Here is a 21,922-nt window from a genome sequence, read left to right on the forward strand (position 1 = left end):
ACACTTGTTACAATAGGGCATGGAAAATTCGAAGATTAGTGTTTCCTTGAGGGATGGGGATAGCCAACAAAGTACAGAGTATGTGTTACTTATACCAAACCCAACCCATGGCCAAGGGGATTTGTTCCTCACATAACACTCTTTACATGAATTGGGATCTATTCCTCATAGAGCACGTGTGACTTTACAGTCATACCATATTCCACTTTGTATTGAGAATATTTTATGATGAATAATAAATATAAGTATGGGAGATATTTCTAATGTGACCAAAACATGCTACGAAGTCAGTGCAACAAAGACATGCTGAAGCATCCTTATATGAACAGTATATATACATCCCATTGTATATTTGTATATTGTTAACATCTACCTGAATAATAACTTCCCCTTTCTTCCTCTAAATAATAATATACAAAACATTTTTCCCTACATTAGTGCCATTATTGACAACATCAACGTGAGGAGCAGGTCTAGACTTTCTTTTCTTTTACTCCAAGCCTTTTTCCCCGTATTACTGCCGCTATTGAGAACATCTGAGCATGAATGATAGGATAAGGGAGATGTTCCCATTTCCCAATGCGCGTATTGTTTTGTGGGGTAGGAATGTGGGAAGAATTTGTGGTTTTGGGTAATCCGAAGTAGGGCAAGACCAATAGATACAAGCGATGAATGAAACAAGAGATCTGAACCGTCTGGTTCTCGTGTATAGAATTTTTTGTTTCATCACTTTTCTCAAATCTCAAGCTGGGAACTCCTCTGACTGGCTTAAGAATTACTTTGTTGGTCCAGAATCAGAAACATCGTGGAGATGTAAAATTTCTCAGTTCATAATATAAGTACTTTTTTCTGCGTAGAAAAAATGGACCAGAAAAAATAGAGAGCATGTAAATGGAATCCGTTAACTCAAAAGTTATCCTTTTTGTTTATTCTCGCCTGCTGATTCTATTAAAATACATTTCTTTTCGTAAAATGGGTAAGAAAGAATGTGTAAAATTGAAAAGTAGCAAAACTACAAAAGTAATCCAGCTACTCTTCACTCACTACTGCTCTTCACTTCAACAAAAACCACCAAACTGTCTTTCTCTTCTCTTCTCTCATGATTTGACAGACAAGGTTTCTTTTGAAATCTACCCTCGACAATTCTGAATACTTCTGCTGCGCCGAGTAGATTGGAGAGTGTCATGAGAAGATCTGGGTTTTCCCTCTTTTGCTTCGCTCTCTTTGTCTCTAATCTGCTTCACTTTCAAGTTGGAGCTGCTCCTACAGGTTGTATCTAAGAACCCAACTCTATATTTTTTTTTTCGTTAAGTACTTGCTCTTAGATTGGTTTCATCTGACGAATGGGTATATTCTTTTGTGCTCTTTCGATCGTCTCTTATTTTGGATTCTTCTGTTAAGTCAGGGCCGTTAATAAGGCATTTGTCATCATTTCTCAGATGGACGAGGTCTTCTCAGAAAACACCCCAGACAGGTTTATTGAAAGAAGAATTTCTGATTTCTGTCATATCCACACGATCGTTTTGTGATTATAGGAAGGTTTCCTTTTTATGGGTAGTTATGCGAACTGAAAGTGTTCCTTGTTGCTGTTTAACAGATGGGAACGTTGTTCAGTTTGAGAATGGATACTTGGTTGAGACTGTTGTAGAAGGGAACGAGCTCGGGGTATCCCCATATTCTATCCGTGTTTCCCAGGATGGCGAACTCTTTGCTGTTGATGCTGTCAATAGCAACATTGTTCGGATAACTCCGCCATTATCCCAGTGTAGGCTTTCTGCTTTATCCTCCTTAACTGAAATTTCTTAATTTATTTTTTAATTGCAAATCCTCTGTCATCCGGGAAATTTCTTGTAATTTTAGTAATTAGGCCTCAATTCTGTACTCTCAGGCGTGCCTACCATATGGGTCAATTAACAATTCTTTGTCTTGTTGAGTGATAGAAGTGCATTTGTTTCATCACATACTAAATATGGTGGTTGTGCAGATAGCAGGGCTAGGTTGGTTGCTGGGTCATTTGAGGGCTATTCGGGGCACGTAGATGGGAAACCAAGCGATGCTCGCTTTAATCATCCAAAAGGCGTTACCATGGATGATAAAGGGAATGTATATGTCGCAGATACTTCTAACCTTGCTATCAGGAAGATTGGAGAAGTAGGTCTGTGTAGCAACTGAACAAGTCGGTGGATTACTGTGAAAGGACAATCAATTAGTACTTTATTTCTGATTCTTATTCTCTAGGAAAAAAGCTAATTGATTTTAGGGATGCTTGCAGGTGTTACAACTATTGCAGGAGGCAAATCAAATATTGCAGGGTACAGAGATGGGCCTAGTGAGGATGCAAAATTCTCTAATGATTTTGATGTGGTGTATATTCGGCCTACTTGTTCCTTGTTAGTTGTTGATAGAGGAAATGCTGCTCTTCGGCAAATTTCTCTTAATCAAGAGGACTGTGATTATCAGTATCACTCAATTTCTGCCTCAGGTTTGGAACCCTAACTGTTGGTTTTTATTTGTTTACTAACTGTTATCTTTGGTTATTCTCTGATAAAGAGAAGTAGAAGTTAATTGAATAATGGAAATGGATTGTTGTAGCCTATTCCAAATAATTGAAATTTGAAACAAAGCTTAGATGTGGTGTGGTAGTGTAATCACTGGTGGTGGTTAGTCACATCCAGTTCATAAACATCGGATTCACGCCAGAGTTGGCAAATCCAACACTACCTATTTATTGGATGGTATTGGAATTGTGAAGAAAAACTTCTTGCATTGGGTACTAGTAACCTGGTTTTTATTCTGAAAATGATTCTATCTTTTTTATTTATTTATTTTTTTTGAGAAAAGGTGAGATTTCTATTAAAAGAAACAAAGATAAAGGCTGCTGAAGGAGAGGTTTCCTCAACAGCTGAGTACAACAGAACATAAGTAAGACGAGGGCAGTAAAGTCTTACAGCACAAAACCAGCATCCCTGAAAATACTGTTCCAGTGACTAGAAAACAAACTAAAGTTGAAGCCCTTAAATAAATTGCTGACTGACGCCACTTGACTAACATCGGGCCCGTTTGGTTTGTCATTTTGGGAAGATCTTCTGGTAACTCTGACAGTCAAAAGACACATTGAGCTTTTGCATGAAGATCTGAGCAGCCCAAAGTTAGTTTTGCAGATACACGTCTTTCTGTGCATCTTTCCGTGCAAGAATAAAACGCGAAAGATGCGAAAAGCTTCATTTGGAGCTTCCCGAAATCAGCCCAAAATGGGCTTCTCGCGTCTTTATGGCACTCTGACTTTTGGCAGCTAGATCTTCCGCAAACCAAATGGGAATAGACCGAAAATCGGTCTGCCCGGCTTGTAAACAGCCGAAAGACTGTGCAGAAAGACATGCCAGATGGGCTCCTTTCCACCTTGACTAACATTCTATCTTCCTTTAAGCTATTTTTAACTCCCTCTAGTAGTAGTGGCTGCATGTTAGTTACACTGATGAACCAAAATCCCCAAATTAACATTTGGAGGTACATGTGGCCCTACTATTTGTGGACCATTATTGGACCAGTGGAACTTTCTCTTGTTTGCATTTTAATATATCTTGGAACTCTGATATTAATTTTCAGATTATAGGCAAAACCCTGGTTCTATCAATTTCTCCCTCAAAGTTCATGGTTTCCCAACAGCATGACAACTATGAAATTTGGGGATATATTTGTCCAGAAACTAGTCATTGGAGATTGCCTTTGAGTTAAAAGTTGACAGGCATGATAATTTTTTAAAACAACTAGTCCTAACTTTCAACTGCAGGATGTGTTAGGAACTGGATCAGCATTAACAGTCTTCAAATTATTTGACAGGCATGATAATTTTTCAAAATGATTAGCCATTGGAGATTGCCTTTGAGTTAAAAGTTGACAGGCATGATAGTTTTTTAAAACGACTAGTCCTAACTTTCAACTGCAGGATGCGTTAGGAACTGGATCAACATTAACAGTCTTCAAATTATTTGGCATTTGCATTCGCTGACCTATACAACATGCAGGGAGATATGTTATTAGTAGAGATCAAAGTTGCAAGATTCAATTTCAGTGTCATGGATATTCAAGTTGATTTGATCACACAAATTTGTGCTGTTTAAGTGTTCATTAAGCCTCTTTCTTGGTAATGTTCTACGAGTGTGTATTGGTGGCAACAGATGCTAATTTGTTTTATAGATTGGTGAAACCAGAATGAGAATACAATTAATTTAAGTGTATGGCATTGCCTGGACATTTGCCCAGGTGTTTTGGAGGCCCACCACCTAGGTGATCAACTGGGTAAGTGGTATAGAATATAGACAAAAAATTTAATGGGGGAATATTCTTTTTTAAAGGTAAGGTATTGTGTTAAACCGCAAAAAGAAAGAAGATATACAATCTGCCCCAATTCCCTGTACAATGAGAAACTGTACTGAAGGAAACCCCAAAAACTCAAAACACAACTACCAAGCCTTTAGGCAATTACAAATAAAACTATCCAAACATAATCTCTTTGTCAAAAAAAGAAACTGTATGTCTAGATTTAAAAAGTAATTGACTAGCCAACCACGAATACAGCATGCCCATTATGGGGGAAGATATATTCCCCCTTGGTATACTGATACAAGTTTGTTTAACCCATTTTGGTCTATAGGATTGTATATGGAGCTAAAATTAGGGTCTTAATCTTTATAAAAATCAAGTGTAAATTGTTATTTCATCATTTGATGATTTAATTTGTGCTTTACTGATTTCTAATTTGCATGAAATTGCATAATATTTATATATGGTTATAAATGAAGTGCGAATTCCTTCGCTGATGAATTAGCTAAACAAGGGGTTAATAGGGATTATTTTGGGCTCATTTGCAATTGTAATATGTTTGTTTGATAGTTTTCTCATTGGGAAAGTTAAGAGAGATTATCTCCCCTTTTATGTACTCTCATTTTAATCTATTTTAATGAAAAGGTTTTTTGTTATTGATCAAAAAAATATATATATCAACTTGATTTTCTGTTGTCTCTTGAGATGCTTCAAGAATCTCAGATAGAAACCATTTCAGAGGTTTTTAATTCCAACTCAAGACTGTTCCTTTTCTTCTTTTAAATATAGGTGAATTTAGGGCAAACCATTGAGTGTAGAGTTCCAAGTGAAATTAAAATTATCAGTGGTTCAATATGTAAGAGTTAAAAAGGAAAGAGTATGGGAAATGGAATCAATTAATGCTTATGGAAACCCAAAAACTATAATCAAGAAACGAAGCTAAGAAACTAGAACTATAATAAGATTGGTTAATAAATAATTAAAAATCACAAGAAGGATAACTAGAAGGATACAAGTTAGAAGAGTAATTACCTGTCTTGAGCAATAGTTGCACCTTATTCTTGAATCAAAGCCTTGTCGATATCACACCTTGAATAACTCAAGATTCTCTTCAAAGTTTGGGTTGACAGACAGTTGGGTTGATCCACAGATTTGTGTGATCTGTTCCATGTTCCACAAGTTCCATGTTGAACATTTTGGGCCTTATAGCGAAGATTTCTTATGGAGTGACATGTATATCATTTTGCAATTTCTGTACTATAGAGAGTCCAGATTTGCCAAAACTTTCAAGAAAGGGAGGGAAAAAGGGAATAATATGGAAACAATAGTGATGTATTGAAGATGAATTTGTATTTAACTATGTCTTTTGTTCTCCCATGACTATCTTTCATGATGGTTACCACTCCTTAACATAATTGTGTTGTATTTGATGAAGTAAAACAGTTAGCTTTTTTCTCTATTTCCAACTGTTAAGGGATCTGGCAGGGGAAATTTCATGAGAATTGGGTAGATGAGGAGAAAGGGAATCAGATTACCTAAAGCAAGGAAAAATGGTTTCAGGGCTTTGACAGTTGACAAATGAAGACTTGATATAAGAATGATAAATGAGTAGCGACTGTTCTATCTTTCCATGTCCTTCCTGATCTTGAGGTTAGACGTTCATTAATGGAAGTCCAGTTCTCCATTTCATATGTTGGTTCAAAATTGAAGATCAAAGAGTTGAACTGGATGTGGACCTAACCTTTGGCATTTTTCACAAAGTGGCTTCTCTTAGACTCAAACTGTTTTCTCATGCTTGTTAGCCAGAGATTTTACCATTACATCAAAGAAGTCTGGCCAGAGATTTTACCATTACATCAAAGAAGTCTAGCTAAGAATGAGGGGATTAAAGAGAGATGGAAAAGCTTTTTCCAGGGATTGCTAAATGAAGGAACATGTTGTAATAAAATCTTTGTCAAGTTTGCTGAACTTGAATCAGATGACAAAATTGGTTTATGTATGTGTTCTTCTGTGAATAACATGAAAAGCAACTTTAACACCCAACTGACATAGTGTTGGCAAAGGTCCTTGATTAAAATCAGTAGATTATGAAGCATGTGCATATATTGGAGTCTGTGAAGTCTTTTGAAATTTGCCATAATCTTGTTTTCTTCTTGCAAATAGAAATCTTGGGCTTGAGCATGTTGTAAGATCCAGTTTCCAAATGTTATTTCTTTCCAGACACTTTCATCTTTTCTACCATGACCTTGTTCCCACCTTTGACTGTACAGTGAATTGAGACTAGATGAAGCTTTGTTTGCCATAAATGAAATGCCTCTTTGCATTGAATTTGAAGCATGTTATGAATATATGATGCAAAATGATTTGTTTGGAGACAGTGCAGCTCTTCATAGACTTGTGTAAGGGAATCAAGAAGTCTGGGATCAGAGATTGCAATTGGTGAAATCTAAAAAGGTTTCTTATATCTAGAGTACACAGTTTTCTTCCAGCTGTATATCTAATGCCAGAGGTGTAATTTGCCCACTTTACTACTTTAACTGTGAGGATTAATATAAGAATGGATAGAATATTTTTCTCTTTTATGGAGTTAAATAACTAAGTTAGGTTTTGCAATGACAGTATTCTCAATTGGTTCCATCTTCTAGTTGAGGCTGGTGTGTGAATAAAATTTTTCCATGCAGGACTGGACATTTTATTATTGACATTAGTCCTACTCCTATCTACAATGTACATAATGACAGTGACCCTGATGTAAGAACCATTGAGAGAGGTTGCACACATCAAATAAAGGTCAAAGGGGATTGTAGGCTGGTCTAATTATGGAAAAGAAGACAAAAGTGTTATAGAGGTAGAAATAAGGTTGAAGTTGAGAGAACTATAGTTAAGGGAATTAAGGGAAACACAAGATAAATATAAATCGCCTCTAATCTTGGCCAGTGGCTCAAATATCACCATTGATGTAGGGAATCAATCAGATGGCACATGGAAGCAACTTTGCAGAATAGCTAAAATTATTCCTTCATTGTCCAAAAGTATTGTTACAGCAGCATGGTCAGAGCTTATAAAAAAGCCCCTAGATATCACCCCAAATTATAGTCGCAAAGTAATACAAATCACAATAAAAGTCCCTTTAACAAGGCCAACAAAGATGTACTTAGATATCCTGAAGATCCTCTGACAAATTCATGCAAGTCTAACATACATTTCCATAGATGTTATAATCATGTAAAGATCTTAGTGGGGCCTATGGCAGCAGTTACTAATTTTGTCCCTGTTAACTAGTTGGATGTTGGCCTACTGTTGCCTAGACATTGGTCATTAAGAACCCTAGCTTCATATAGGTCCAACTATAGTAAATAATTCAACATATTTTGCTATATTTTCTTTTGCATATATAAGTCTTAAGGGGCTAATTCTTACCTGTAAGGACCTGATATCAAGATTTTATTCATAGGATATCTGTAATTGGTCACATGGGAGAGATTAACTTACTGAAATTGTAGTCTAGAAATTGTAAACTTTTTGAGTGTGCATCCCTGGGCTATTGTTTCAACCATTGGCTTTTCTTGAATTTCTTTGATCATTGGGAAAATTATTGCCACTGGTAATCAATCACAAAAAGGAAGGGCAAAATCTGGTCCAACATCATCAGGATATCTGTTTGAGTTGCAAATGTAAATTGATTTCTTACTCGGATGGTTGGATTACTTGTGCAGATATTGTCATGGTTATTGGTGCTGTATTGGTTGGATATCTATCATACATGAATCAGCAGATATTGACATGTTACTTGGATTGCCTGTAGCAGATATTGTCATGGTCATTGGTGCTGTGTTGGTTGGATACCTATCGTGCATGATTCAGCAGGGATATGGACCATCTATTTTCTCAAAGACGGTAAATTTCATACTTTGGAGTTTTTATGCACCATGTAACAAGTTTTTGTAACTATATGATGACCCCTCTAAACATTTAGAAAGCACCCATTTATTTAAAGCAGCCAGAGTTTTGTCAAGGTCTTGGCTAGCTTGACAGTCACTGTAATATTTACATATTATGATCCAAGAGTATTTTCAGTCTTAGCACCGAGAATAGAGGCCCCTAGAAAAAATGTTAATTTTAAACACCCTGCTGTTCGATGTGTTTCAATTAACCTTCTCATAATAGTTGCCTTCAAGTTAAATTTTGCATTTTGTCAATTACTACATGTATATGGTGGGGCTGTTGGGACACTGTATGTACTCTTCCTTTTAATTTTCTAAGGTGTATGTTTCAAGGAGATTTATTTTTGTTTCTCTAATACCCTTTTGGGTTATTGTTCAATGAAAAATACAGTTTATTGAAACATGGATTGAAGTTCCATATAGTGAAATGAAAATGGTCTTGAATGGTAAGGGTGGTCAAGGAATTGCAACGGGGCAGGGGTCATATTCCCTGTCCCCAACCCCGATATTTAAATAAATCCCCATCTCCGACCCTGTCCCTGCTGGGATAAAAGTTATCCTCCACCCCCGGTCCCTGACGGAGACAGGTTCCCCGCGGGGACCTGAATCCCCGGAATTTGCTAATTAATAATATTCAAAAAAAAATTCACTTAAAATAAAGGGAAATTTTAAAATATAAACAATATTTTAAATATATTTTGAGTTATATATATAATATTTAATATGAACAATATTTAATAATATATAATTGGGATTGGGGTGGGGTGGGGACTTCATTCCCCATCCCTGACCCCTGACCCCAATCGGGGATCCCTATTAACCCCCATCCCTGTCCACAAAGCAACCCCCACCTGCGGCCCCACTGGGTTGGGTTCCTGGCGGGGATGGGAAAATTGCCATCATGGTCCTTACCTGGTTACAGAAAGCTGGTAAAAGACTCATTCATTGAAACTTGTTGGGAACTATATCTTTATAACTGGCATCAAGTAGGAACTACAGGTAGATCATTACAGTTCAAGTAGCCTTGCATGTTTTTGGAACTTGAGAAATATGCAGGATTTGTTCTAGTAACATGTTGTGTTTAAGATACTCCAACTATCTGTTTTGTCTTCTTAACACATGATTGTGAAATGCTCTGCCTTTACTGCTATAGCAGCAAACTTTAGACAGTAAGATTCAAGACCAACCCAACATGGAGAAGCCTACTCTGGTTGTGGAGAGCCTAAAAGAGGAACCTGATGCTGGATGGCCATCTTTTGGGAGACTTCTCCTTGATTTATCTAAACTTATAGTTGAAGCCCTGGCTAGCATATTTCTTTACTTCATCCCTGCTAGTCTCTGGCCAGGGAGGTCAAAGAAAGGTCTTACTCCAATTCAAGACTCTCTGGTGATGCCTGAAGATAAACCTGACCCCACACTGGTGCAGAAGCAGAGAAGTGCTGCTCCAATCTCTGAAACTCGGCAGATCCCCACTCCCAGTGCAACTGATAATTATATGGAGCAGAAGCTCCAAAAGAGTAGATCAGCCAGTCTGAGGGATCCTTCACTGAGCAAGCATCGGTCTTCAAAGCGACAAGAATATGCACAGTTCTATGGATCAACAGAACTAACTCCTCCATATGGCCAATTGAGTTCTAAGAGCCAGAGAGAGCGAACAAGGCACCGCTACCGTGACAGAAGTGGGGAGGTAGCTTTTGGAGTCATGGGGCAAGATCCAAAACCTGCTGAGGTCAAGTCAGTAGACTATGACGATCCAAAATTTGACCATTTCAACATCAGGAGTAAGTATGGATCTGATGATTCCTTCCATTTCTAGATATGCTGCATTTCCTAATGGCATCCCTTATCTTTTACCTGGGTGCCCAGATTGTTCTTTTGGGTTTTCATAGGTGAATAAATCTGGATAATTTCGATAGGTGTTTTATAAATATCCTTTTGCCCTATATCTGGTAAATCTATATTTTTGCAGTTGCATTTTTTATTCTGAGATTGGATGTAGTTTGAGTAACTGTTAAATGCAAGAATTGGTTACAAGCTTTTCCCCAACTATCCCCCTTCTTTCTCTCTAGCCATGCTTGTATATATTTATTTAGTAAAATTGAGAAAAATAGTCTTCTTGGCAAACTTCCTAATGCTTGGGAATTTATAATCTTGCATCCTTTTGGAACAGAGATGACATTTTCCAACAGTTCGCAGATGTACTGTCATTGCATAATTCACATATCCACTAATCCAATGGTTCATCTCCCACTTGTGGATTCAACAAAGGATTATCAGTTGTACCAACTACCAAGAGTTATTATTGAATATCAAATGGTTGATTATTGGGTACTTTTCCCCCTAAAGGTATATTATTTTGGCATTTAAAATCATAACTTATGCTTGTTTTTTTTTTTTACAAGGAAAAAAGGTTGTGCATGTCTGACTTGATTATTCTCAAGGTTTTCATCCTGGAAAATTCTGACATAGTAACTGCTGTCCAAATAAGAGAAAAATCTCTGCAACATGATATCCAGCAAAAATTGAAATTTTCCATACGAAGGAAGTATTGAAAAACATATACAACAATACTGGAAAGAAGCGCATAAAGTTCTTAAATATGCAACTTTATCAAACAATACATTACCATTAAAACCAACCAAAATGCATGTAAATCTTAAACCACAAACTGGCCTCACTGAAAACAGAGAAAAAGCAGGCAAGAGAGTCAAGGAGACAAAAAAGGCAACCATTGAAGAGGAGCCACCATCATATTCATATTCATTGGATGAGAAAATGTAAATACAAAAGCTTTCCCCCTTCTCAGTTCATCTCTTTCCATATTCCACCATTAGGAATAACCGAAAAATTCAGAGAGAAGAAGCTTAAAGAACCCCGAAAGAAGAGAAACAGAGGCATTTTTATCCATTACACCTTTCCTGTCTCCACGCCGTTTGAAACCCATTTTGTTGTTTTCCCTCCGTTCTCTGTTTGGCGGAGAAAACAGACTCAACTTTCTGCCTAGCACCCTTTTTATTGAATCTAGCCAGCGTTTAGTTGGCGACGTCCACATGCTAACTAATTCCCAGCCTCCCAGGTCGTAGCTACCTTGTTAAGAGTACACAATCAATGAGTTCAACGACAATGAATGAAAGCCAGAAGTCATCTACTACTCCAGTTTTAGTTTCTTATGAGTAGGAAAAGATCCTTAAGAAACAAAAAGTCTCTCTTTTTATTCCAATGAATTTTCTTTCCCTTTGTTGTACGATATCAAATGTTTCTGCATATAGAACTCCCCCACTACTGTCTAGGATGAAGATGAAAAACTTGAAAGTGAGACGTGTTAAAAAAGTGAAACCAGCAAATGTGAATCATCCCATACTAAAATATCGATAAGTCAGAATCTGACTGTCAGATGCCTAGAGTTGCATATCAGTACGTACTTTGAATGATTAAAACATTGATAAATCAGATACCCAGGATTGCATATCAATATGGCCGACACTCTACTTTTCACTTTTTAATTGTATTAACATCATACCTGTGTACGGATTTTAGATACCATACCCAGAACATCCAATATATCATATTCATATCGACATTTTAATCCTTACATAGATCATAATTTCATTATTAATCCCTATTGGTCCATGTTGATCCAATATTAACTGATGACCACCAACCCCATCCACCCATGCCACATGCCGGCCTCTATGACCTGTATCGACGCTTAAAACGTTGCCAGGCCAAGACAGAATTTCCATTGGGTTTCCCATTGCATGTACGTGGTGCGGACTCAGGTACAAGCATATTGTTGGCATTGTGGAGCTGCATTGGTTTGGTTCCATCCATCCCTAGTCCTCAGTATGAGATGACGAGGGTTTCTATTTGTCAGGCAAAATTTTATATTTATATTTGATAAGGAAATATTATGTTCCTTGAGTTTTTCGAGGAAACAGAACTCTCATCAAGTTGACTTTCAAAAAGAAGGCAGAAAGAACACTTTTTTTTTTTTTAACATTTCATGAATTATCTGCAGATATCCATAATTCAATTTGCCATATGTGAACCAAATCCAAATGGCTGGTTGTATAAGGTTAAATCTTGTACTAAAGACTAATCAACACATCAACTCTATCACCCCCACGAGCAGGGGTGTGGTCTTATCTACAGGTTGGTGCCAGGTGGAAATCTTCAGTTGGCCCACAAGTACTCCTTCGATATTTGATAGTTTACCCGCATTCAAAATTATGGGACTTGTGTCCTTTAACATAATAGTCATCTCCTGAAAAGAGCATCAGCAACTGTAGAAAACCATGGAGTAAACAGCTTCCAAATTATTACAATACCCATTCTCAGCTGTTTCAGAACTTTTATATCCCTAGTTGGGTCAAGCAGGCAACTGAAGCTTCGCATTATTTTTCCAGCTGCAATACAATCGGACGGGAATTAATTTTGACTTGAGCTCATTATAGGATGATGAAGAAGTTTAGAGGGTTCCAACTTAGGTACCTTATGAAGTAATAATAGAAGAAATCGGCATAAAGAGCTGTCTGGACAAGACCTGAGATGGCAGCTGAAATAAGACAGAAATAGAAGGGGTCACAACATAGCATGCATCAACAGTCCCATCAAGTGGAGAGTCTCTCAACTTCATAAAAAAAAAGAGAGAAAAAAAAAAGGAAAGAAGGCACTCTTTTGATCTTTGTAATATAACATACATATCCATCGACTGAAATGCTTCTCTGTGAAGTAACGGTAAATCCAATTGAGGATGTAGAATGCACGATAAGCCCTGTAGGGAAATATACAAAGATTAGAAACTTACCATAAAATAGAATAGTAGTAAGTAGTTCATACTGCATAATTTCTGTTTATTTGTACTGTTTCACATCACCTCACCTCGATAACCTTTTTCCCTTTCACTACCTGAGGACCACTAGAAAAATAACATAAATGTGCCGTCTCAAATGCAGCTTCCATTGTACTAAACTTGGGGGAAGGGCTTGTATGGCATCTAAAAGTTAAGTAATGCCTAACCTTTCCCCTTTTCATGAAAAATGTGGCAAAGCACTAGTTATTTATTTTAAATATGCAATACCTTTTAACAGTGGTTTTAAAAATAACGGAGTGGCGAAACAGGATTCATGTAGCTGACCCCATATAATTGGGATAGGGCATGGATGATGATGATGTAATTAGGGGTTGCAAATGAGTCGGATCTGATGAACCTTTTATCCAGAACTTCTTTGTATGTGGGTTCTGATATGCCTTCTATACTTTTGTCAACCATATACATAATCCCATCTGAAGGAGGATAGAGGATGGAACGCGAGGAGAGAAATGAAAGGAATTTCAGGTTGGCAGGGAAGTGGCAATTGGATCTGGTGATCAAAGCAAAAAACTTCATTTTCGAACAGGGGTGGATGAAAGGTAAAATGTACCTGAAAATTAGAGAAGGTAACAGGGCTATGATTTTGCTACCAGAAGAAGCAAGTTTATGGCTGAAAGGTTTTGTCGATGGAACAGTTAATAAGTAAGAAAAGAAGGTTCGAAAAACTCCATGGACTGCTCCAGAAAAAGGTTTGAGGCGGAGTTGAGACGGAATGCAAGAGATTGGTTTATTACAGTAACAGAGCATTCTCTAACAAAAAGCAAATGATTTTGTGTGCCAGAAGGTCCAAAGGAGCAAGGATGGGTACAGTCATTCCTAATGGAAGTTGAAAGGAAGGTGAGAGAAGAATGTAGTAGAAGTTCCAATGGAAGTGACAGGGCCAAACAGCATACACCGGGGGAGTAGCAAGATGCAGAATCCTCTCTGTCAAGAAATTCAGTCGCAAGCTCAACAGAGAATCGGAAAATAATGTTGGAAAAAGGGAGAGGACCTTGGGAGCGCAGAATGGTCTTATAGGCAGATATAGTGGTGAAGGATTGGACAAAGGTGTTAGATGCTGTTGCAGAGAAGTTGGGGCTAGAAGCTGATGCTATGTTGCTGCTGTTTGCCAAGGAAAAAACTATCCTTGATGTAGCCGACGGACATTTAAGCTTTAACACAGTGAAAATAGATGGAAGATTGATACAGATTAAAAAATGGGTCCCAATCTGCAATAAAATTGAACTGAATGAAGGCAGTTTTATGGTGAAACTGCTAGGGCTTCCCTTTAACCTATGGAATGAATCGATCTTGGAGAAAATTGTTAAAACCTTGGGTGGAGCCCTGGTGGAGGTAAATCAAAGGAGCTTGTGTGCAGTGGAGATCAGGGTGGCACCAGAAAACATGCCCCAATCGATCAAAGTTCTCTCAGCAGGCGTCTGGTATCGTGTCTGGCTGGCTTCAGGAGTTGAAGCGCCGCTTTGGGGAAGACGAACAGAGGTAGGAGGTGAAGGTGAGGTGGCAGGCTGGAGGACACATGGCTCCCAGGGAGAGGTGGACAGATCTGGCGTGTGTGGTAGGATTAAAGAAGTGGAACAGCCACAGGAGATAAACCACATCCAAAATCTTCCAATTAAGGCATTAAATTCAAATTTATTTGAAACAAAAATAAAACAAATGGGTAGACCCTCTTATGCAGACATGGCCAAAAAAGGAAAAGGACCAGTTGGTCTCAACCAGGTGGCTGTTTCTGAACCGGTGGGGAGAACAGGTGATCCAGACGCTGGACCGCATGAGTTTTTAAGTGACGCACATGACATCTTAAGTGGTCATGTGGGTCAGGAAAGAAAGGAGTTGATAGACGAGATTTCCATTCTATCATCGTCAACAAAGGGGACAACTGAAGTGGAGAAATTACAGAGGCAGCGAATAGGAAAAGAGGCTCAGGAAATTTCTCTAAAATGGTCTCTCAACAGGACCAAGAAGAGTGGTTTCACCATGTAGATGATCGCCCAAATCCATGCTACTTGAGGCACCAGCTAGAAGTAAGGGAAGAGGAAGATCAAGGTTGGGTAAACTGCAGCTCAGAGGAGGAAACTGCAGATGATGTGTCTAGTCTGGGAAATGAGGGAGACAAAGGGATCCGAGAAGAACAAAGTAGGGAGACTTTAAATCTGCAACGACTGTATATGGGGGGGGGGGGGGAATCAATGCCCAAAAGTGAACAAGCCCTTACCAAGGTTAGCGTCAGAACAAGAAGCCAACAGGGAAGTAGCTCAAGTGGACCTAGATCGAAACAGGGGTACACCACAGAGGGGTAAACAATTGAATGAGGGAAGAGATCCTTGTGTTGCCTAAATGACGGGAAAGACTTCTCACCAAAACGAGGAGATAGAAAGCTCCAAACACCTCATACAGGGAGTGTCAGCCAATTGCCCCCTTGCTCTTGACCCTCAACTGAACCCGGGTATCTCTGTAAACCCTGTCCTTTCAGTTTTTGCTACTGATGAATGCTGTGTCTCTTGTTCCAGATTCTCTTCCCATCCCAGTGTTGGAAGCCCATGTTCAGAAGGCAACCTCAATGTTGCAGGGGGAGAAGGAAGGGGAGGAATCAGTAGGGGAAACAAGTAGGGATAAAAGAATTTGGGAAATCATAGTAACTTTGTGGAATAAAGCGGGTGGCTGCTCCATCTTGGGGTTCCTCGGGTGAAATAGTAACTTTGTGGAGAAAAAAGTGGTGATAGGGTTGGAAGAGTTAATAGGTAGTAACTAATGTAAGGTATGGGAAGGACCTTGGTGTGTGGGAGAAGATTTTAATGTAGTGAGATTCACAGGAAAAACCAACAACCCTAGGTAGAAGGTGACTACCAGTATGAGAAAATTCAATATGTTTGTGGATTCCTATGAGCTCAAAGAGATCCTGCTCCTAAATAACAACTTTACATGACCTAATCTTCAATCTAGACCAATCTGCTCCAAGCTGGACAGGTTCCTGTTCTCATTAGACAAGGAAGAACATTGGAGAAATGTGACATCTAGAGCACTCCCTAGACTCACTTCAGACTACTGGCTCATAGTGTTGTGTAAGGAAGAAATAAGAGGTGATGGTCCTGCCCCATTCAGGTTTGAGAATATGTGGTTGCTCCACCAGGGTTTACTAAGAAAATCAAGGACCGGGGGCAATTTAATCCTTCAATTAACTGGGAGGAGATACGATTCCACAAGAAGCTTCAGTACCTAAAAGCCCAGATTAAAGAGTGGGACCTTTTGAAGTTTGGAAGACTAGAGGAAAGAAAGCAAATTTTGATGGAGCAAATCAAGGATTTGGACTCGAAGGAAGAAAGGGGATCCTTCGGAGAGGTAGACAGAGAGAATAGATGGAGTTTGAGGAAGCAATTGGAAGATCTAGGTGTAAATAGTTGAAGGAGGGAGATAGAAATACTAGATTCTTCCATTCTGTGGCAAATGGTAGGAGAAAAAAGAATTTCATCTCCAAACTGGAAGTTGATGGAGTAGTCAAATCCCACCCGACAGAGATAGCAAAAGCCTTTGTTAATCATTTCAAATCTATCTTTATAAGGCCCTTAAATGAGAGGGTTTGGTTAGAGAGTTTGGAGTGGCCAAATTTGGGAGAAGAAAATAGGAAGTGGATAGAAAGAAAATTCGAGCTAGAGGAAATAAAGGAAGCAATGTTTTTGATGGACAGAACAAAAGCTCCAAGCTCAAATGGTTTTACAATGGCTTTCTATCAGGACTGTTGGGAAAATTTGGAGCATGATCTAGTGTCAGACTTAGATGAATTTTATAGAAGGGGAGTAACTCATCCGGATTTGAACCGAACATTCATTGCTCTAATCCCAAAGAAGGAAGAGGCATCACAACCGAAGGATTTTAGACCAATAAGCATGGTGAATAGTCTGTACAAAATAATTGCAAAAGTGTTATCTCTTAGGATTAAGGAGGTCCTCCCTACTATTATTGCACCCAATCAAGGAGCATTTGTTCGATCAGATCTTGATTGCAAATGAGAGCTTGGAGAGTTTTAGGAAATCAAAGAAGCATGGAGTGGTTTGCAAGCTAGACCTAGAAAAGGCTTATGACCTAGTTAATTGGTACTTTTTATTGGAGGTGTTGAGGGTTTGGGGATAGATGGTGCAAATGGATTTGGGGCTGTGTTAGGAGTTGCCACTATTCCATTCTGGTTAATAGGACAGTGGTGGACTTCTTCCCTACTTTGAGAGGAATAAGGCAAGGTGACCCACTTTCCCTCTTTTTGTTCACTTTGATTGCGAATGTTCTTGGGAGATTGATTCATAGAGATAATTCGAGGAATTTACTAAGAAGATGGAAAGTAAGAAGGAAGTTCCACTTACACACTTGCAATTTGCAGATGATACAATTCTGTTTTGTGAAGGTGGAGACATAAATTGGATTAGGAACCTAAAATTGGCAATACATCTCTTCAAGCAAATATCTAATCTCAAGGTGAACTTTGATAAGAGTTGTATTGCGGGGGTAAACATGGAGGAGAGGGAAATAAGAGTTTATGCAGGTGAGTTAGGTTGTGCAATTTTGGGTTGGCCTTTGAATTACTTAGGGCTAGGAGATATTCCCAAGAAAGAAAGTTTTTGGAACCCGGTGGTAGAAAGATTCGAGAAAAGACTTGCTTCTTGGAGGAAGAATTATTTATCCTTGGGAAGGAGGACCACTTTGATTAGGTCTATCTTAGCTAACTTAACTGTTTACTTCCTATCAGTGTTTAAGATTCCAACCAAAGTCTTAAACATGTTGGAAAAATTAATGAGGGACTTTTTGTGGGAGCCAAGAGAGGAGAAGGATCATAGGGTGGGTTGGGAGGTGGTACCTAGAAAAAAAAAAGCCTAGGAGGTCTTAGGATAGGGAATATTAGGAAAAGAAACATGGCCTTGCTAGGGAAGTGGTTGTGAAGATTTCCTTTGAAAATGGAGAAATTGTGGATGAAGATAGTGGCTAGCATTCATGGGCTAGAGGACAATGGCTGGGATCCTAGAATCTTGGCAAGAGCTACAACTACATCTTCGTGGAAAGCCATCCATGATATACTTCCAGCTTTCTCTCCTTAGATTAGGTATGGCTTGAACTTAGGTAACCTAATAAAATTTTGGGAACAAACTTGGGTTGGGGATTCCCCTTTGATGGAACAATTCCCCTCTTTGTTTGCTCTATCAGACTAAAGAATGAACCTACTTCTTCCTTCTTAGTTCCTTCAGACTCAATTTCTGGCTTTGGGTGGAACCTAAGCCTGAGAAGGGCCATTAGGGATACAAATTTGGACTGCATTTTGGCATTGTTAAACATCCTTGATAATGTTTTCCTGGACCCCACTAAGGCAGATATCAGAATTTGGACCCCCTTCTCCTCGGGTGCCTTTTCCTGTGCCTCTTTTTTTGAAACCTTAACTCATCCTCCTGCTCCTCTTGGGTTGCTCTTCCCTGCTAAAGAGGCTTGGAGTAAACCAATTCCTCCTCGGGTTGGTAGTTTTTGCTGGGAAACTTTCTTGGAAAGAATCAACACAAGTGACCTACTTCAAAGAAAGAGACCTAATTCTTGTTTATCCCCAAGTCGGTGTTCTCTCTGCAAGGTTGATGGCGAAACTGGCTACCACCTTATGGTTACTTGCTTGTTTGCTAAATCTATTTAGGAGTGGGCTTTATCCCTTTTGGGGTGTAATTGGACTCCCCCCTTGAATGTCCAAAGTCTATTCTCTTCGTCCTTCAATTGGCTTAAGAAAAGAGGGAGGATTATGTGGATATGCATTAGGGCAGCAGTTTATTGGTCCTTATGAGGAAGCATCTGGATTTATAAAACTGAACTTTGATGGGAGTAATTTTGAAAATCCAGGACTGTCTTGGATTGGGGGTGTCTTCAGGAATGAGGAAGCGTCTATTCTGGCCTTGTATTCAGGCCCAATTGGAGAAGGGGACTCTCTCAGGGCTGAGATCTCTGCGGTTTTGGAAGGAATCCAAAGAGCAAGACAATTGAACATAAGAAGATTGGTCCTTGAAGGTGATTCGGAGGTGGTGGTTAGATGGCTAAAGGAAGACAACACTACCACGTGGAGCTACAGTAATGAAAGGAAAAGGTTCAAATGGTTTGCTAGGGAAATTGAGGTGAAGTACAGCTGGGCGAAAAGAATGCCAACACTTTTGCTGATGGGTTAGCTAAGCAAGGGGTGAATAGGGTCTTTGTTTTGGGCTAATTTCTAATATACCTCTTTGTGTAAATTGTTGTTGGGGAGTTAAGTCATTTTACCTCCCCTATATTTTGTAATTGCTCCTTCCTAATTTAATAAAGCTGATTGTTATTGATAAAAAAAAAAAAAAAGGATCGGATCCGAAGTCCAATCCCATTTTTGTTGGATGAAGATATCCCTATTTCGGATTTTTGGATCAGATTCAGATCACCCCTGTCCAATCTGATATATATGTTGTTTATTTATTTATATAATATATGTTATTTTGCATTTTTGTAAATTTTTTATATTATTTCTTTTTTATAAAAAACATGTATATATATGATGAAAATAGTTGAAAAAATACTTGTATTTTTGTTTTCTTTATTTAAACTGTTATATTTTCTTTTCCTTTTAATAATATTTTTAAAAAATAAATCAGAATGGATCAGATTCAGATATTCAACATCTGATCGGATTCAAATTCGAATCAGCATTCATGAGATCCAATTGGATCGGATCTACAGTGTATTGGATTGGATTCGGATATTCCCTTATTCAGTCCAATCCAATCTGTTTGCATCCCTAGATGTAATACCTTTTATCCATCAATTCATTGTAACTTAAATCAAGGTTCGTGCAGAAAGAGATAAGTCACATCTAGGAGAGATCATCTAGACCAAAATTCACATAATCTGATGATCAACCATCTGATTTATCTTTTATATTTGGAAGGTTCATACACAATGTTGAACATAACATGGTGAAAATATCTGATCAAGCTGATTTTCAATGTAGGCACTCTCCAACGTAGGACCCATTCACTGGAATGGAAGAAAAAGAAATCCCAAAATATTAAACAAAATAAAAAAGAGAAAGACTGTTAAATTGTCAGTCCTTTGCATCTTCTCTTGTTCTCTTGCTACAACCAACATTAATCCTGAATCTCCTCCCCTCCCACATCCCCATCCCCATCCCCAAAAATCATCTTTTAGAACCCTCACTCTGCAAATTGCAACATATAGCTTCATCCCACTTATGATGCATATGAGAATATCATATCTTAGTCGACTTTCTCCATTCTTATGTCCTGTTGGGACTACCTCCGTGTTTCTATAAATGCATTCATTTCTAATTGTATCTTTCCAAGTCTTACCATTCATCCAACTCAACATTCTCATTTCCACTAAATTCATCATATCATAACCTGACATTTGATGACATACAACATTTGCAGTCTTGTCCGAAGCTGGAGAATTTTTATAAATGTTGGGCCTGTTTGGTATTCTAGTGTTAATTTTGGGTTTTTGGTTGTTTCCTGATTGCTTGGGAATCTTAGTAAGTGTTAGCGTAGGGGTATTTCAGTCTTTATACCTTGATTGATGTTGATGATTTGTAGTGTTGTGTTGGAACATGTGCTCTTAAGTAAGGGCACATAGGTCTTTTCAGTCATGTTTTAATAATAATATAAATACTTACTGGCCGACTAGGAGAAGTCGACTCTGTCAGTTCGAACCAGAATTCTCTCTTCTCTCTCTCTCTCTCTCTCTCTCTCACCTTTTCTTCTTCTACATAACTGAACTCAGTCAGGCCGAACTCTAAGGCAGACCTGAATTGTAACATGGTATCAGAGCAGGTTAAATCTGCCTAGATTTCTACTTGCCTAGGGTTCATTCTCTACGCACCCTATCTAGGGTTTTCCTCTTTTTTTCTGTGTTCGATTGGAGATAAGGGAAAGGGCTGAAAAGGAGTGATCGCCCTCTTCCCTTGGGGGTCTCTATGCCTCTAGTCAGGTCGTATGTGGTCAGTTGCTGTGATTTCTGAGATCGCCCTCTCCTAGTAGAGGAAGAATAGAGGGCCGAACTGTGTGGGCAGTGGCTGTTGTGTGTGAAGCGGCTGTTGTGTGTGGACTGCTCTCCTGCTCGTATGGGTGTTACTTCAGCGATAAGGTAAGAGATTTCAGTGCATGATATCTGTTATGGATTAAATAGGAGGTGTGTTTCAGACCATATGCTAGGGTTTCGGCCAGTAAGTGCTAGGGTTTATGCTGGTTTCTTTGTGCTTTTTGAAGAGATATGATCATATAGTGGTGAGATTTCAGGTAGTTGTAGGAGTAGGGTTTGTGGTGTGAGCACACTTTTCAGCAAACAACAAGTGCTGAAATCAGTGTGATGGGTGTGATCTAGGGTTTGTGGTGTAAAGAGCACACATTCCAGCAACAATGACCTAGTGGTGTGTAGTGTGCACATCTTAGTGATAATAGAATTCAGCAAGTGTGCAGAATTGGTGATAACATAATGGGAGACAATAATGATTATAAACCTAGTGTGATGGTGCCTACAGACTACCTGAATGTTCAGATGACCTCCATTATGTGCCTTGGGCTAAATCCATTGAAGTCTTTCTGAAGGCAAAGAAGAAGGTAAAACACATCAGAGAGGAGAAACCCTCCTCTGACTCTCACGAGTATGAAGACTGGGGGCAAGAGGATGCTTAGATCATCACATGGTTGTGGAACAGTATGGAACCCAGGATTAGTGTGAACTTCATGTTCCTTGATACTACCAAAGATGTATGGGACCATGCGAAGAA

The 21,922-nt window shown here is 38.7% G+C and overlaps 2 protein-coding genes across 6 annotated transcripts in view; one reads left to right on the forward strand and one right to left on the reverse strand.

Annotated features, from left to right (window-relative positions):
- The first annotated feature begins 442 nt into the window (after window positions 1-442).
- On the forward strand, window positions 443-10,739 carry LOC148867171 (uncharacterized). Of its 5 annotated transcripts, none has more exons than XM_088975953.1 (8): window positions 750-1,269; window positions 1,406-1,474; window positions 1,598-1,765; window positions 1,985-2,155; window positions 2,273-2,482; window positions 8,132-8,220; window positions 9,421-10,048; window positions 10,438-10,739. In XM_088975953.1, the coding sequence occupies exons 1-8, from the start codon at window positions 1,185-1,187 to the stop codon at window positions 10,632-10,634; spliced, it is 1,617 nt and encodes a 538-aa protein (XP_088832079.1). In that variant the 5' UTR covers window positions 750-1,184; the 3' UTR covers window positions 10,635-10,739. The 5 variants fall into 5 exon arrangements, with proteins under 5 accessions (XP_088832082.1, XP_088832079.1, XP_088832078.1 ...); XM_088975952.1 differs by having other exon boundaries at window positions 870-1,269; window positions 8,129-8,220; XM_088975954.1 differs by having other exon boundaries at window positions 870-1,269; window positions 8,129-8,220; window positions 9,424-10,048.
- A 1,493-nt stretch (window positions 10,740-12,232) lies between these two features.
- LOC148867172 (ER lumen protein-retaining receptor A-like) overlaps window positions 12,233-21,922 on the reverse strand; it is a 31,399-nt gene continuing 21,709 nt past the window's right edge. Inside the window, exons 4-6 of the mRNA XM_088975957.1 lie at window positions 12,968-13,041; window positions 12,759-12,822; window positions 12,233-12,673 (exon numbers count right to left, since the gene is read on the reverse strand). Of these exons, the coding sequence (XP_088832083.1) occupies window positions 12,637-12,673; window positions 12,759-12,822; window positions 12,968-13,041 (175 nt within the window). The 3' untranslated portion in view covers window positions 12,233-12,636. The remainder of the gene's footprint in view (window positions 12,674-12,758; window positions 12,823-12,967; window positions 13,042-21,922) is intronic.

The sequence above is a fragment of the Nelumbo lutea genome, chromosome 3 (assembly GCF_056320005.1).
Source record: "Nelumbo lutea isolate HS-2025 chromosome 3, American lotus-T2T, whole genome shotgun sequence".
Lineage (NCBI taxonomy): Eukaryota > Viridiplantae > Streptophyta > Magnoliopsida > Proteales > Nelumbonaceae > Nelumbo > Nelumbo lutea.